Source organism: Paecilomyces variotii (assembly GCF_004022145.1).
Source record: "Paecilomyces variotii strain CBS 101075 chromosome Unknown C8Q69scaffold_10, whole genome shotgun sequence".
NCBI lineage: Eukaryota > Fungi > Ascomycota > Eurotiomycetes > Eurotiales > Thermoascaceae > Paecilomyces > Paecilomyces variotii.
This window is the reverse complement of record NW_021167149.1, coordinates 327,896-343,440: the sequence shown is the minus strand read 5'-3', so window position 1 is coordinate 343,440 and position 15,545 is coordinate 327,896. Positions and strand designations below refer to the sequence as shown.

The following is a 15,545-nucleotide window of genomic DNA, read 5'->3' as shown; positions in this document are numbered from 1 at the left end:
GGCTTTTCTCTCAGGTGGTCCAAGCTCCTCCCGCTCTCTACTTTATGACGTTTGAGGCGGATCCCGTGGGGAGCTCATGCGACTCGTCGAAGTTGCTATTCTTCGATGGCAGCTATTCGTCTGGATCTCGAGCGTGATAAGTATTTAGTATTAACGAATTCATATTGATGAAATGTGCGGACGATATGCCTTAGGAGTTGTGCGTTCATGTCTGGTCTGGTCTGTTAGACTCTCAATTGCAACAGCATCGCTAACATGACTTTGTATGTCAACAGCGCCTGGCCTACATCCGACAACAGCTCGAGGAGCAGGGGATGCAAGTCGATGAAGCGCCAGATGATGATGCTGTAAGGGAAACATACAATTTCGCTCCTGGGTATCATGGAGTCGTCTATCGTGCCGACACGCCTGACTACGGCGGCCAGGAGCCAGAGGTAGCGGACGGACTAGAAACTGCAGCAGAGCAAGAAGGAGAGGATGGACAGGGAGATGAAAAAGAGAAAACCACCAATGAAGAAGGCAGCAAGAAGAAAAAGATCCATTACAAACTCCAGGCGATGAAATGGGGCCTGGTTCCCTTTTGGACAAAGCGTCAACCGGACTACGGTTCAATGATGCGGACGATCAATTGCCGTGACGACTCTCTGGTAGAAGACAGAGGCATGTGGACGTCGATGAAAAGGCGGAAACGATGCGTGGTTGTGTGCCAGGGCTTCTATGAATGGCTGAAAAAGGGGCCTGGTGGTAAGGAGAAGATCCCGCATTTCGTAAAGCGTAAAGATGGGCAATTGATGTATTTTGCTGGGTTGTGGGATTGTGTGAATTATGAAGGTATGCTGGACTTTTAACCTCCCCTCCCTCTCTAAAGTCTTTTAGTTGGATGCTCTAGTGTTTTCTGAACATCAGCATCTGGATTGCTAACATGCCTTCCATATATCAGGATCAGATGAAAAGCTATACACCTACACAATTATCACTACTTCTTCCAACTCATACCTCAAATTCCTCCATGACCGAATGCCAGTGATACTGGATCCCAACAGTCCTGAAATGAAAACATGGTTAGATCCTACCCGCACCACATGGTCAAAGGAGCTACAATCCATCCTCAAGCCGTACCAAGGCGAGCTAGAATGCTACCCCGTTGCCAAAGAAGTCGGAAAAGTCGGTAATAACTCACCTGATTTCCTGATCCCGATCAACAGCAAAGACAACAAGAAAAGCATCGCCAACTTCTTTGCCAATGCGGAGAAGGGGAAACCTAAAGACAATGAACATCCTGTGAAGCATGTCGAAGATCAGACTGAACTGAAGATAGTCCACGATAAAGACGAGCAACGCGTCACCCAAGACGATGAATGGACAGAAGACAACGCTCCGATCCCAGTTACCGGTATCAAGAGGGAACATCCGCCTGATAATGAAGTTAAAGGTACGCCACGATCATCTAAGACGCGAAAGACGGACTCCTCGAAATCCCCAGACATGAAAAGAGAAGCTTCAGCTTCCCCTCCGAACACTTCGACTACAACTACAACTACTCCAGGAAGGAAAACTCGAAGCACAACCAAAACTCACTCTGCTGGAAAAGACGAGACGGAAAAGAAGGCAGTCGATGGCTCGCAGCGTATTACAAATTTCTTCAAGAAGTAGCTGTAGAGCCTGGACTAGTGTGCCGTTTGTAGATATGGAAATATTTCCCATCATCCCGGCATGTCTATCTGATTTAGTTACTACTTCGAGAATCTTTTATCCTCTATCGAGGCGATCTTTTTCCATTCAGCTAAGAAAGTTTGACATGTACCTAGGTACCTTAATATTGGGACCTGTGATTTACTACATCGGGTTAGTTTAGTCTGGTCCTCAGTGTTTTGAATAGCGGCTGTGATATTATTATTATCCCCTTTGACAGCCACACACCCCATTTGCATCTCAATGGATCTTTCTCAACTTCCGGACATCACCAGTCTGCTTGTCAGGCCAGATAACCCTCCACGAGATGATCTCGAAGGAATGGACTACGCACGATGTGCAGCTCTACACAACTACCTGATCCAATATGCCTGGCTCGCTGAAGGCCGCCCACTAGCAACTCTGAATACCAACAGCAACTTTTTCACGGCCTTCGGTGATGAAGCTGAAGCTGAGGCTTGTCGCCCAAGGCTTGATCCGTCACTGGTGGCGTTCCTTGACACCGCTATGGTGTCTCCTTTTCCTTATGATAATCCCCACGAGTACCTCCCATTCTTTGTTTTTGCATGGGGTATCGATGGGCCAGAAAGACTTTTTGAGGAATCTACAGCTGATATTCACGATCAGCCCGTTGACAGCCTGGTGCGCTTATACGCTGTGGAAACGAGCTTATCGGCCGAGGAAGATGGTGGCGGGGTCATCTACCACCAAGGCTTCCACCGCGTCGCGACCTTCATGCATCTTGATGACTATGGCTATGGCTTTCCAGTCGAGGCTCATTCACACGTTTGGAATCCACTAGAGACACTCCTCACCAATTGGATCGACCTTATTCATATTGGAAAAGTTGTGGCTTCGCCTCATAAAGAGCCAGCCTTATTTGACATCGAGAAGATCGGGCCCTGGGAGTGGCGGCCCTATAGCGATTCCCAAGTTACTACGTGTGTCGCCGAGTGGGATCGATTGTGTCAGGCTATTGAGGCGCAGCTGCCAAACCCACTATCACTGATCAGCTCTAACGCAGACAATATTAATCCAGAGCCATCAATATTGGTCGCATCAACTGTCCTGGACGCTGCTTTAGTGCCCAACCCTTCATTTGCCCGTGCGTTTCTGACGCGCGCGAGACGGCCCCAGTTCCGCTACATCGCTCCAGGCCTTCTCTTGCCACCGGCTGACTCGGCTGGATTTACGGCAGCGCAGCCATTCAGCGTATTACCCCGGACTAAGTATACCGCACCGCCAGTGTGTCTTTTCCCCGCTGATACCGGAGACCACCGTCCTATCCAGCTCACGAGAACAACAACTCCATTTCTATTGCCGGACTTCTATTCAAGGTCCACCGAAACTTGTACCCCATCTCGCGTCTCTGCAGGCCTGTATACTGAGGCAGTGGAGAGAAACGGCCGTGACGTGGCCGAGGAGGGATTTCGGCTATTGCTCCCGTTCACCTTTAATAGTGATTGGGACAAGAGCGTGGGCGCACGAAAAAGCGATGGGTCCCTTGTTGATAGAGGACGCTTTTCAGAGCTCTTTCAACATGGATATAAGCCTTTTGGCGGTGACTACTACCGCTCCCAGCGGCTGGAGCGTTTGCTGGGTTGTTGGCGCAAACTGGTTGAAAAAGGCGTCTGGTCTATTGGGGCGGATGGGGTAGAAGGTACTATCGATACTTTCAAAGATGCTGAGTCCGACCGCTGGGAGGATTATTATATCCCAGCCACGTGGTAGGTCCCTTCTTCCTAGAAGGCTGTCATCCGCAGTTCCTTGACTATAGTTAACTGTGAATTGATTCTGAACTGCCTTGAAAAGTTTAAGCAGTTTGATGAAAATGCTCAAAACTGCTGTAAAGTGCCCAGTCACCAAGTCGATATTATCATATCTGTACGAGAAATATAAGACAGAAAGGAACCCGATTCTAAGCAGAGGTCTTCCAATATTCAAATGCAAATATTAGGGAGAAGGGACTCTCTGCTAGCAGCCATTTACGATCCGATCGACTTGGGGATTTGGGAGGAGCGAAGGGAAAGAGGACGAAGTGAGGACGAAGTGACATTTTATATGGCGCCCGACACGGTCGAAACTGGAGGGGAGCTAGCTGGATTTGGCCGCAAAGGAGGCCATTTTCGGCGGCGCTCTGGTGGTCGTGAACTGGAAGAAACGTGAAGCAAGAGAGTCGTCGCTGAAGTTGAGCGCCTACATTATGACTAAATAATATACTTGGCGGGTCCAGAAGAGTGTGGTGCAAAGCACGCTACTTAGAGCGGCGGCTCGATGCTGAGTTACGGGTGGAAATGCGGCCGTATACTTACGGCCTCAATAGTGGTGGTCATTTTCGGCCTCGATTTCTCAGGTCCTCATATTCTAGTTGTAAAATTATTTTCTGAGACGGCTCGTGACCATGGTTATTCTTAATTTCTGTCTCTCTAACAATGTCAATTAGCAAATTACATCCTTATATCGTATATCCTCCTCGTGTATGATAAAAAGCACATCGTTTACAGCATGCAAAAACTCCACTAGGTTACTCGGAATAACCGATCTATACCCCGGGAGCTGGCATACCCCTACAGAATTGCCTAGTCACAATTATTGCTCGTTCGGAGCTCACAACCTGAAAAGCGGTTGGTAGAATGAAATACTGATATTTGAATATGAAATCACGTAGGATCATACGATCATTTATAGGAGATCCACCATCGTCATTTATCTGTGAATGGTACAGAAGACCAAGGTAATCTGCTAAAGACACAACAGAAAGTTGTACATGAAGGGAAGGTCGAGTATTCGGGGTATCCACTCGCAACAAGAGAAGGGTATGTAGGAAAGCCAGGCCAAATCGACAGAAATGAACAAAAGCAAAAATTGGAAATGACATGGCCATGGAGGGAAAAAAGGAGGTCCATAGAATAGAAGAGATATGGTGCGAAGCAGATACATCAACATAAAATGATGGCGCATATCGACGCCCACGAGAATTAACAGCAGGATCATAAAGTGAAAGAAGGGGAATAAGCATCGAAGGATATGACATCCCGCAAGTACAGAAATCTCCCGAATTTCGACTTCCATGAGCGAGGGGTGAGAATTATAGTCGGGTAGGTTAAACCTCGATCTTCTTCCGACGAGTAAACAATTTCGTAAACGAACTAGACTTCTCGTCATCCAATGTTGGCGATGTTCGATAGGCAGGAGGCTCTGGAGGGCCGGTATTTTTCAGGAAATCCGCCAATGCACTGGTCTCGGTCTGTCTACGCGGGGGATATTCCATTCCGCTACCCTGTTCCCGGTCAACCTTGTTTGTATAGTCACTTTTCTCGGGTATAGATCTGTTGAGAGCGCCTGTGTTTGATGGTGCTTGCTGTATGGAGCTTGAAACCGGTGGGACAATGTTTTGTCCGGCGTTGGCTGTGCTATTGGTGAGCCTCCGGGAACGCAGTGAGGTCCTGGCTTGTTTCGCGGTCGGGAATCTGTCTAGCGAGGCATTTCGCAACAGGCGAGCTTTCATAGCAGAAGCAGCAGACATACCACTGGAGCTCTTAGACGGCCCAGCGTTCATTATGAACGGCTGCGGAGGGGCGCTATCAGTACCAAAGTCCGGGGGAGGTTCGCTCCGTAAGAAATCCAGCAGGCTCTCTTCCTCGCGCTGGGGCTTTGCCTTGGGCCCCTCTAGTAACTCCTCCAGGTCATCTTCGTCTTCTGAATCGATGGCATAAGGATCGCGAACTCTCCGCTGTTTTCTCACAGGGCGCATATCATCGTCCTCAGAAGGGAAACCACTTGGCTTTCCCTTGGGCAAAGAAGACTGTTGGACAGCTGGGCTTATCCTAACATTCGCACGGTTTGCAGACTCCATCAGACCGGTACGTGAGTTGTCAGAGTAAGCAGCGTTGATTGAACTGTTCCGGGTGCTGCCAGTGGAACTCGTTGCTGTAGCTTCTTTGTCAGCGCGAGGCCCGAGGGACAGAAGCTCATCCGAATCCATTGTATTTCTGAATGGTGCCACTGTTCTAGGTATACGACGAGCGCCTGCCGTGGGAGGTCCTTCTCGTATGAAGTCAATAAGATCGGATGTCTGGTCCTCTTTGGAGGCTGTGGCTGGGCGCGCTTGCAGGCGAGGACCGGTCCGTCTTGACGACTGCGTACCAGGACGCTGCTGTGAGAGAGGGGTGTGTGTTCTAGATTCCACATCATGCGCGCCGGAGCCGGACGCCAGATGTGGCTTGACTGGCTGTCCGGGCGGTCCAGTCGAGCGAAGAAAGTCAGCAAAGTCGCGAGTCGATTGAACCGTTGATCGAGCATCTCGCGGCTGCACATTCTTCGAATTGGGTGCCTTTGCGGAAGTAGAGGCTGACATGGGTATTTCAATCGGTTTGTATTTCGCAGTCACAGATTTTTCCGGCGGATTGGCCCGCAATCCGTTGACTACCCTCATGTTAGGTCGGGTCTGGTCTTCTCCAGGAGGAGCCGTGTTCTTCAAGAACTCAGCAAGTTCCAGAGTATTGGACCGTGGTGCGTCAAATTTCCGAGTGTCCGGCGCCTATTCAGATGGTCAGTATCATCTATCTATAGAAAAGGGTTTATAGATACTCACATCCATTTTCCTCATATTGCGAGGTGTGAGAGTGTAATGTATAGTCTCTTGGCTATCGATAAGCTGATCCAATTCGGACTTGTCCTCGTCCACGACGTCACCAGCTTTCTCGGACGATCTACTCGCTTGGGATGCACTACGCAAGCGATTTGAACCCTGGGATGATTGAGAGCGGCCCATAAATCCCTTTAGTTTGCTGGATGTCGTTGAGCTCGCAGTAGCCGGACGACCGACGCTTTCTGATCGCCGTCTACTCGATTCTCGCTGAGCAGGGGGTCCTGCTATACGCTGGACGCCAGCTCTCTCAGAGGGCGTTCCAACCGCAGGACTTGAGCGCTCGTCGCGATGCCGACTCCCACTGGAAGCTCGAGTATTCGTCCGTGATCGGGCGCGAGACCGAGAAGAGCGCTCACTCTCATCAGCAACTGAAGCAAGCCTGTTAATGCTCTCTGAAGAATGGGAGACGTGACGGGGAGGAGGTCTTTTGGGTGACTCTGGGACCTCAGTGAGTTCCGGGGTAGGGGACAATGGAGCGGTACCACCGTTGACTTGCTTGTGATCTGATTTAGCAGCTGTCGCATTTATGATATTCTTTGATTCCCGTTTCTGCGGAGCATATTTTTTGGTCTCCTTATGATTGACGTTTGGTGGCGCGGATGCGGCGTTGGATTCACGCAAGGAGTTGGTGGCTTGCATCGAAGATGACTCTTCGTTAACGGCATCTTGCATGATAGACTCGCTAGGCTCCTGGACCAGAGTAGACTTGCTGGCTTTAACGGAAACCTCCCTGCTTGATTTTCTCTTAGGTCGTTGCACAGACGACGATAGGTTTTGCTTCTCGCACGTCCCTTGCCCTTCGATAACCTCCTGCTCCACCGTACCGACGTCGGCCGATGGACTATCGAACCAACTAGTAGGTTGACCGACAGGTTCTGCCACTTCCGTCGATTTTGCGCGAACACCTTTGTCGATATTTACTTCTTCGGGACGTGCATACACTGTATGTTCTAATGACTTGCGTCCCTCGGAGAGACTTTTTTCTTCGACAGAAGCCCCGTCCCGTTCGGTGGGCGCTGTGTTCTCATCGTTCTCGTACATCGTCTCCAATTGTGGTTTCTCTTCGCTAGGAGTGACAAATTCATCTCCAGTGTCACGCTCGTCGGGCGTTCGGTTCGGGCGAGATGGATTAGTAGGCGTCGGTAGCGACCAGCCTCGATTATGGCTGCCAAAGCTCAATTCCACAGCGGAGCGAACACGAGGGGAGGCAGAAGCAGGAGATGATTGACTTGATACACCACCAACCGACGAAACTACCATCAAACTGCGAGGCCTGACCTTGTGGGCCACTCTTGCCTCCATTGTCTGGATTTCATCTTCAAAGTTGGCAGCTAGTCCTGGTATTTCGATTTCGGTTACATCGTTTTCACTCATCGGCAAAGCTATTGAAGCAGGATCGACTTTCTCCTGTTCTTGTGCTGATGGGTGGGTAGCGAACTCGCGGATCTGGGCTTCCTCGATGGTAGCCACGCTGCTCTTCCTACTGTTGACACTGGATGGTGTATAGAAGCCTCTGCGAAGCATGGATTCTCGAGAAAGTGTCCGAGCCAGAGCTGGTGTGCGAATGCGCTTCCTCCATGTTCTCCATAGACGTCCTAGGGTAGCGTTTAGCGCCAGTTTCTCCATGTCGTTCTCCTCGACGACGAGCTGATAGTCACGACCGGTTCTAGACTCGACCTGGCCATCACGTATGCTGCTGGGTTTCGAGGAAAGGCGGGATCGAGCCGTCTCTCCAGCGATAAGCAAGGCCTGCTCGCCGATATACTCAATGATGGATGTGAGGAAAATAGCTGCCGCTGGTGTGATAGTTCCCAGATAGGTTGAGAATCGTTGGTGCGCAGCGTCCATGTCGTTGAGCCCTTCCCGCTCAATATATTCGTCCTCATCTTCTTCTTCCATGTCCCCCAGACGTGTATAGACCATACAGCGTAGACGGGTCAGTTTCCACGAGCGGACGAGGTCGAAATCATGCGATTCGCGATTTCCGCCAAACTCTTCTTCCTCATCATCTTCACCGCTCATGTATTCGCTGAGCTCGTCGTCAGCAGCAGCAATAACTTCCTTGGCAAATCGAGGCTTTAGGACCTCAGCGATGGCCGGCCGGATTGCGCTCAATCTCGTTGACTTGGATACAGCCAGAATGTTGAATAGTATATGGTCCAAGAATCCGTTCAGCAGCGACAGGGATGGAGGAGTCACAGAGACAGACTGGCTAAATCCTGCGTCTTCTTCGCCGTCCAGATCGGCATCGTGCTCACCTGCGCTGATGATTTGAATAGCGGCCGAAGCGGCAACGTATGCAGGGCTAGGCACCACTGGAGGCGGGGATAGCACGCTCTTCTTCGAGAAATGTAAATCGCTCGGTGTGCTTGCGCTGCGCGAACGGGACAATGTGCCCAGCCTCAGAGGCTCTGGTCGGTGATCGGGATGCATTGTGTCGAGTCGCGAATCGCAACGATCAAGTGGTGATTGGCGAGTCTCGACAGATTCAGTGTGAGCTCGTTGATAACAACGGTTGCGCGATAAAGGAGAGTTTGGATTTCAGGTCATGCTAAGTTCAGATATCGTAAGCATTGGAACTTTGTTCTTATCCAAGTAGATGTCGCGCAGGGCAGACAGTATCAAGTTAAACGAATTCAAACCCTCGTAACCTTGTCCTATCCATTGGGGACTCGAAACAAGATACGTGCACGTCTTGTCTCCAGGAAAGGCAACCCAGAAGACTGAGGCAACAAACGAGTGATTATTAGACCAGGTTTAGCATGTACGTACCCATGCATTCATCCAACTCCATCATCTCTGTATCCAAGAAACCAGTCGGGCAAGGGGTACAGGAATAATACCCACTGTCTCTTGTTCAAGTGTCGCTGGGGGTTAGAAAGCACAGAAAAGTGGTGGATGAGACAGGAGAGAAAACGCAGGCAAGAGCAAGATAGGAGAGATTAATTCAGGAGTCGATGCCCATCCGATGCCACAGGATATCTCCCGGCTTTAGTCTCTCACCTTCAAAAGATTAACATACTCTTAAGGAGAGGTGGGACCCAGAGTTGGGGTTTGACTGCCGATAACTACTCTAGCTCGCGTCGGCTGAAACTCGAGCTGGGCGGTCGTTTCGGGTGGAGCAGAGCAGCGAGACTCCAGAGTCCAGAACTGATTGATTCAGCCCGTTCAGATCGACAGACGTGCCGGTCGCTCTCGAGCATTGAGGGGGGAAAGGCTAGGAGAAGATCCTTCTGCGCAGCCCAGTGAAGTCTGGCAAATAATAACAGAAAAAAGCGACAAAGCAGACTACGACTGCGAGGCTGGGTGTCTGCCCTATCCAGAGTACGACGAACCCCGGAACACTCCAGGAACCATCGTGAGACGCACGTTAGCTCGCCAGGAAACTTCAGTTTTAACGGTTAGCAGGGCCAAAAGGGGCCCCCAGTGGAGAGCAATTCTACCGCTTCTTCGGCTGTTCCCTGGCACAGCGGCCACGTTCATCGATTCTTCTTTGACTCTACACGCTGAATCCACCCGCTAACTGCTTCACAGACGCCAACCCCGATGGTGCATCGCGCCTGACCCGCTGGACAGGGGCCAAATCGAAGTCCATCCTGGCACGTTATTACAACCTTCTATACGCTCCTCCGCGCAGAGTCCAACGGGGGGTTTTCTATGTGATACTGTACTCGCTGGCCGCAGGTTCGCAGACGGAGCATATACTGGTTCCCGCAGCCCATTCCGTTACTAGTCCAGGTGATACGATCCTTCTGGTCGCCCCCAAGCTCTGTCTGACGTGCGCGGCCCTAGATACCCGAGAATAGAAGAAGTCTCTACTCCGTAAAAGGAGGTGTTTAAGTCGTTCTTCCGCCGCTAGCAGTGAGGAATCCATGGTTGTGATATGAAGCTTCTACGGACGGTCCGTGGATACATATCTTTCTGTCATTATTATTTTCTGCAGAATGTGGAACCAGACCCTCGCAGTCCAACGGTCCAACCATGCTAGAGTAGGCTTTGCACTACAGTCGAAGCCGAAGCAATAATGCTAACTCTCCCCGGTATCCACAATCCGTACCGTTCCCGCCTCCATTACTGGGCTCCTCAGTGATGATCACGATAAACGATACCTCCTTTTCGATATCCGTACTGAAATCGGGATATTCGATTCCCAGGTCACGTCTCGCACAATAAGAGCTTTGATCATTGAGCGCTAGCGAAATGTTTACAATATACTGGGTTCAAAAGTTTTCTGTTTTTTCTCCACTTTTTTCTAACCTCTCTGATTGGTCTATTCTGAGTCGGCGCCACGTGACTCGTGATTTAATTGGTTGGTTCTGAGTCGGCGCCACGTGATTCTTGATTTGTCATATGGTTTAAACTGCTCAGTATTACCGCCTTCTAATTCAGGAAATTAAAACAACTCTTCCTGACCTCCTATACAGGTTCGCGTCTGTTTTAATTAATTTACACCCTTTGCAGTCCTTACCCCCTGCTTTCTTTTGCCTATTAAAGCTCGCTTTTAGAGCATTTTCTTCTATCTAAATACTGGCTTCTTATTGGTCTGTCTGAAATATCGACTATATCAGCTAAATCCCTCCTACCTATCCCCCTTCTGCCTACCTATTCTATATAGATTTCGGCTTCTCATACTATCTAGCAATTATTAGCTAGCTTCATCTATTAGGTAGTTCTTTATAATATTTATCATCCACAGTTACTACACTAAAAGAACCTGGCAAATTACCTGATTAAGCAATCAACCTACCTGCCAGGCTTTGCCAGCGCGTCAGCGCCAGCAGCCAGCTTAGTCAGAACAGCCAGCTTGGTCACTACGCTCAATGATTATTTGCTACGGCCCCTCCTAGCCGTAGCGCACCTAGTAATCTTCAATTGTGTGCTGAAAAAGACGAAATCCAACGCGGGCAGGGAAGACATCCGACCAGTACGGTAAACAATTCCCCGCAAGGACCAGCAGCCTTAGTACGACCTAGCAGGCTTCAAGGGCAGAGTCACGAACATAGGATCCTACGGCTGCCAACCTAACCAGCAGCTCAGGTGGATATCTTGAAGAAATTATTTGCCTGTTCACATACGAGGTACACGAGTAATACTGCTCTTAGAGTAGAACTTAAGATGATCTTGTCCAGATCCTGCCGCTCCACTAAGTATGAAGTCTTGAAGAGACCCCTGTTCCTGCCCGCATTGTGAGTCTAGGGAGCACGGAATCTAATAATAATTGTCTATCTAGTCTAGTAGTTATTTTAGGACGACCCTCTTCCAAAAACGGCCATCATCCAAAAAAACGTGGCCAGTTGCAACTACGCCGGGTCACGTCAATCTCAAGGCAAATCAACCAGCCAATCCAAGCTCAGAGATCAGCAAAAGTAGGACATATCAATTAATATCATTATTCCTGATCATCGCTTCTTTTTTGGCCAGCATTAGCTGTTATGTCTGATAAATACTCCGTAGAATTCGAACTTTGATTGCAGAGCTGCCTAAGCTTCAAACACTCCGCGTCAGGGGTCCGGCAGATCACGGAGATAGATATACACGCTATTTCGACATGTTAAAACGCCTGCAGAAGTCAAAAAACCACCTGTCTGAAAAGATATGACCTGTTCATCAAATCAACAGCATATTGTGGCGAATGGTCAGGATCCAACATGTGCAAAATCCGAATTACCCATAAGTTACTACCCTTAAGTATACTTCCCGTCGCCGTCAGTGAGCTTCGTACATGTATAACTAGTTAACCATTAATCGCATTATGAAGATGCTCCACGAATCCACTATACCCACGCGACAGGATCTTGGCATATCACTTTCTTGTATGTATCTACCTTCCTTGTCCCGCTATTTTCATCTGCAAATCACAGCGCTTGTAATCAATAATCTAAAACAGACGGTCTGTCCGCCGGCTCGCACGTCCCAAAAACTGGATTTCATCAGCCCTAGATAGATACATGGGGAAAGGAACGTGGCAGACACAATCCTCAATAATCGGCTCCTGAAACAAACTTAAAATTCTAAACCTCAATGAACTGGTTTCTTCTTCGCCGCCCGCTTCGTAAAAGAAGGCAATAACTATTAGTTAGCCGTTGGGCAAGGCCGGCAGAATACGATGAATATGCGTATTATTTAGTATCCAATCCATTTCGGAGAATTTTTCACCCTTTTCTCCTTCCACTATGCTTTAGTCTATAGAGTAAAATTTTCTTTCTTTGTTCCTTTTTTTTTTTTTTTTTTTCTTTTTCTTATTTCTGGGCGGTCCCAGGACTCCGGATATCGGATTCCTATTATTGTGGCAAAGGAGACTCGTCACATTGTGTACTTACTCCGTAAGTACTTTGGCGTGCTTAGCGCAAACGTCTAATCCACTCAACATGCAGGTGACAGGGTGATAGATTTCCCCTGATATACCATAACGACAAATTCCTTTACTTGCATACTCGCGTGGCGTGTGCCACGTTACATATTCGAAAACGGCAGAAGACCCAATCTAGGGTATCTTCGGAGTATGTATTGTATAACTAAATTATCATGCCGGCTAACTATCTCTTGGACAAGTAGATAATAAATCATTATAATAGACAATTTTCCGGACCAAAACCTCTCTACTCGCTCACATAGTACTATCTTGCGTGGAATCGCATTGCAAAAAGTCATTCATAATATATAATACTTACACTACGGGAAACCTACCTAATGGTCTATTATTAACTACCCAATATATTGTGCAATATTGCGCATTCATGCTTATACTATGTGTCCAATCCCTTCCCGCCTAATATTTCAGGATCACAAGTATTCAACGAGCAGAGTGTGTCTAATGTGTAGAAAATCTAGTCTCTTCTTTTCCTTCTTTCCCCTTGGAATGAGCAATGCGAGGGGCGGCTTCAATAGAACATCCAACAGATCAAGCGAAGTCAACAACAGAAACACCGATAACATTCAATCTATCTCGTTTATTCATAGTTTATTTATTGGCCTATCTGTTTTATTACTGCTACTGCTATTACTTTTCACTTAGACCTGTAAGTCCATGCCAAGTTACTGTTCTCAGAGAACGAGGATGTAGTTTGATGCATGTAGCCTAGATCAGATCGACAGGGAGTCATTCAATAGATAGTCGACGGTTAATGGCTAAGTAGTGATAGATCCATTCACTTCTCAATAGTAAAGGCAAGCCTTGCAGCAAGTCGCATGCCATGTTCGTAAATCACTAGGGAGTCAACTATGTACACGCCGGCTCAGAATAGCGAATGCTCTATAACAGAGAGCTTCCTCATCTGATCGCTCACACATGGAGAGTATTGTGCACTAATATTTACAACTGTAGCGGGCATGAGAGGTCTGATCCAATAAGCATATGATCTCATAGTCTTATCACTACATCCAATAAGCAAAAGGCACAGGAATCTCTTTTGTCAAGCGCATATGGATAAGTTTTCAAGGGACCAGCGCGTCCACTTCTGCCAGGGTCTCCCAGCCCGCTACGAAGAACTCATTTGAAACCCCACTTCGATTAAAGAATGGATAGCAATATACGAATGACTTTTTTCAAAGCAGTTGACGATTACTAATGTAGCTACACATGTGCGATGAGCAGCGTCGTCGTGCCGAGATTACGAGGGGGAACCTGGTGGCCCCTCTCGTTATCAACCGAAAATGGAAAAAAACGCCCTCCTCAGCTCCCAGCTCCCATCCCCATGTACGCCAGCGTGATGGGGATGTAATCCTAGCTCCGACCCATGCAAACGACGTTACCGTTTTGGGCCCGTAGGCCTTTCAATCTCAGATCTTCTTTCTGCCAATTTTTTTTTTTAGGAGAGTTGACTCTTCTATATCGCGCGTGGCGCTTCCCCGTCACAGGCCATTGGTGTAAATGGTCCAATTCTCCAGGGCGTAAAGAACTCCTCCCGCGAAGAAACTGAGTTCGTCTTGGTCCAATTCGAGCTGGCCCTGAGCAAGACGGTCGGATAACAACAGCTCGATTTTCTCCAGGATATGCCTGGTATAGTTCTCAACCTCCCGTTGAGATGCTTCTTGATGCTCCATAGCAACCTTCGACTCACTCAAACGGATGAGCTCATATAATTCGTCCTGAACGACAATATTGCGGAAAACGCCAATGACGTGGTTCAGAACATGATCTAAGTAAGTGCCGTAAACGGTCTCCGATTCGAAGAACGGACTGTGCGCAAGACCCTCTCTGATAGCCTTGGCGCGACTCTGAAGGCGCGGCTTGTAGACGTGGTCAGGAACTCCATTGATACCGTTCATATAAGCGAGAAAAAGTTCTCTGTCAATTTCGACATCATCGCGCGTGTGCTCTTCGGGGCCGGCCATGATGTCCCTGTCGGTACAGCATTCATCTTCGCTGTAGTCTTCTTCGGTATCATTTTGAAGGATTTTCAGACCGCCAGAAGCCCGGGCTAGTTCCATCATTTCATGGACGGTCATTTCAGGTTGAGAATCGACATCATCGTCGTCAAAAGAAGGCGCTTCGATGTAGCTAACCCTGGAGTCGAAGCGAACACAAGGCTCGAAAACAACGAGGGAGTCGTCAAATACGAAATCACTCTCTTCAGAGTGATCACCAATCTCGGAGGAATCATCCGAGTCGTCCTCGGAGTCGAAAATTTCTTCTGTTAGATGTCAGATGCATGTTGAATCTTCGTAGTTTTGGAAATTTACCTTCACAGTAATGAAGATCGGAAGGGTCCGAGTCAAGAGAGTGGTCAAAGTCATACTCAGAAGGTTCAGATTCGTATCCAGATTCAGAATCAGAGTCACCATCGTCGTTTCCATGCGCCTCTTCGGGCTTCTTCAGGATCGATTTGAGTGGTCGCGTAACAGAGACTTTGGCATTGGGAACAGAGGACATCACCGGAGACGTAGTGACAGAAGTGTGTTCTGTGCTGGAAGACTGCACATCGGATCCATATGAACTGTCCTGAGACATGGAAAGATCGAGATTGGAAAACACGGAAGACAGACGATCCCAAGAAGCATCCTGAATCTGAAAAGACTCCATGACTGCACCCACAGGATACAATTATTCCCAAAGCCGAGAAGTCAAGATCCCTCAGTTAGATATTCGAATATGAGTTCGATGCGTAGGAGGAATAATAAAGCAACTGCAGTGGTGGTGGTTGAGGTGAAGTCGTGGAAAACAGATTGCTCCGTTGCGCAGAGTTGTAAGGATACTCGAGAG

At 48.5% G+C, this 15,545-nt stretch overlaps 4 protein-coding genes across 4 annotated transcripts; 2 read left to right on the top strand and 2 right to left on the bottom strand.

Annotated features, from left to right (window-relative positions):
* C8Q69DRAFT_62937 (DUF159 domain protein) lies at window positions 1–1,794 on the top strand. The gene is made up of 2 exons (XM_028633856.1): window positions 1–831; window positions 947–1,794. The coding sequence occupies exons 1-2, from the start codon at window positions 315–317 to the stop codon at window positions 1,651–1,653; spliced, it is 1,224 nt and encodes a 407-aa protein (XP_028482851.1). The 5' UTR covers window positions 1–314; the 3' UTR covers window positions 1,654–1,794.
* Window positions 1,795–1,935: 141 nt separating this feature from the next.
* Window positions 1,936–3,423, top strand: C8Q69DRAFT_487915 (hypothetical protein; the record flags this gene model as incomplete). The annotated part of the gene is made up of 1 exon (XM_028632021.1): window positions 1,936–3,423. One exon carries the CDS (start codon window positions 1,936–1,938, stop codon window positions 3,421–3,423), a length of 1,488 nt encoding a protein of 495 aa, XP_028482850.1.
* Window positions 3,424–4,795: 1,372 nt separating this feature from the next.
* Window positions 4,796–8,776, bottom strand: C8Q69DRAFT_446707 (hypothetical protein; the record flags this gene model as incomplete). Its single annotated transcript, XM_028629153.1, has 2 exons — window positions 4,796–6,232; window positions 6,287–8,776. 2 exons carry the CDS (start codon window positions 8,774–8,776, stop codon window positions 4,796–4,798), a joined length of 3,927 nt encoding a protein of 1,308 aa, XP_028482849.1.
* Window positions 8,777–14,194: 5,418 nt separating this feature from the next.
* C8Q69DRAFT_509160 (hypothetical protein) lies at window positions 14,195–15,365 on the bottom strand (the record flags this gene model as incomplete). The annotated part of the gene is made up of 2 exons (XM_028633070.1): window positions 14,195–14,976; window positions 15,026–15,365. The coding sequence occupies 2 exons, from the start codon at window positions 15,363–15,365 to the stop codon at window positions 14,195–14,197; spliced, it is 1,122 nt and encodes a 373-aa protein (XP_028482848.1).
* Window positions 15,366–15,545: the final 180 nt, after the last annotated feature.

Excerpts from the sequence above, each read along its gene's own strand:
- C8Q69DRAFT_62937 (XM_028633856.1), top strand. The coding sequence starts at position 315 with ATGCAAGTCGATGAAGCGCCAGATGATGATGCTGTAAGGGAAACATAC. Across the intron at positions 832-946 it reads GGATTGTGTGAATTATGAAG|ATGAAAAGCTATACACCTAC; the intron begins GTATGCTGGACT and ends TATCAGGATCAG.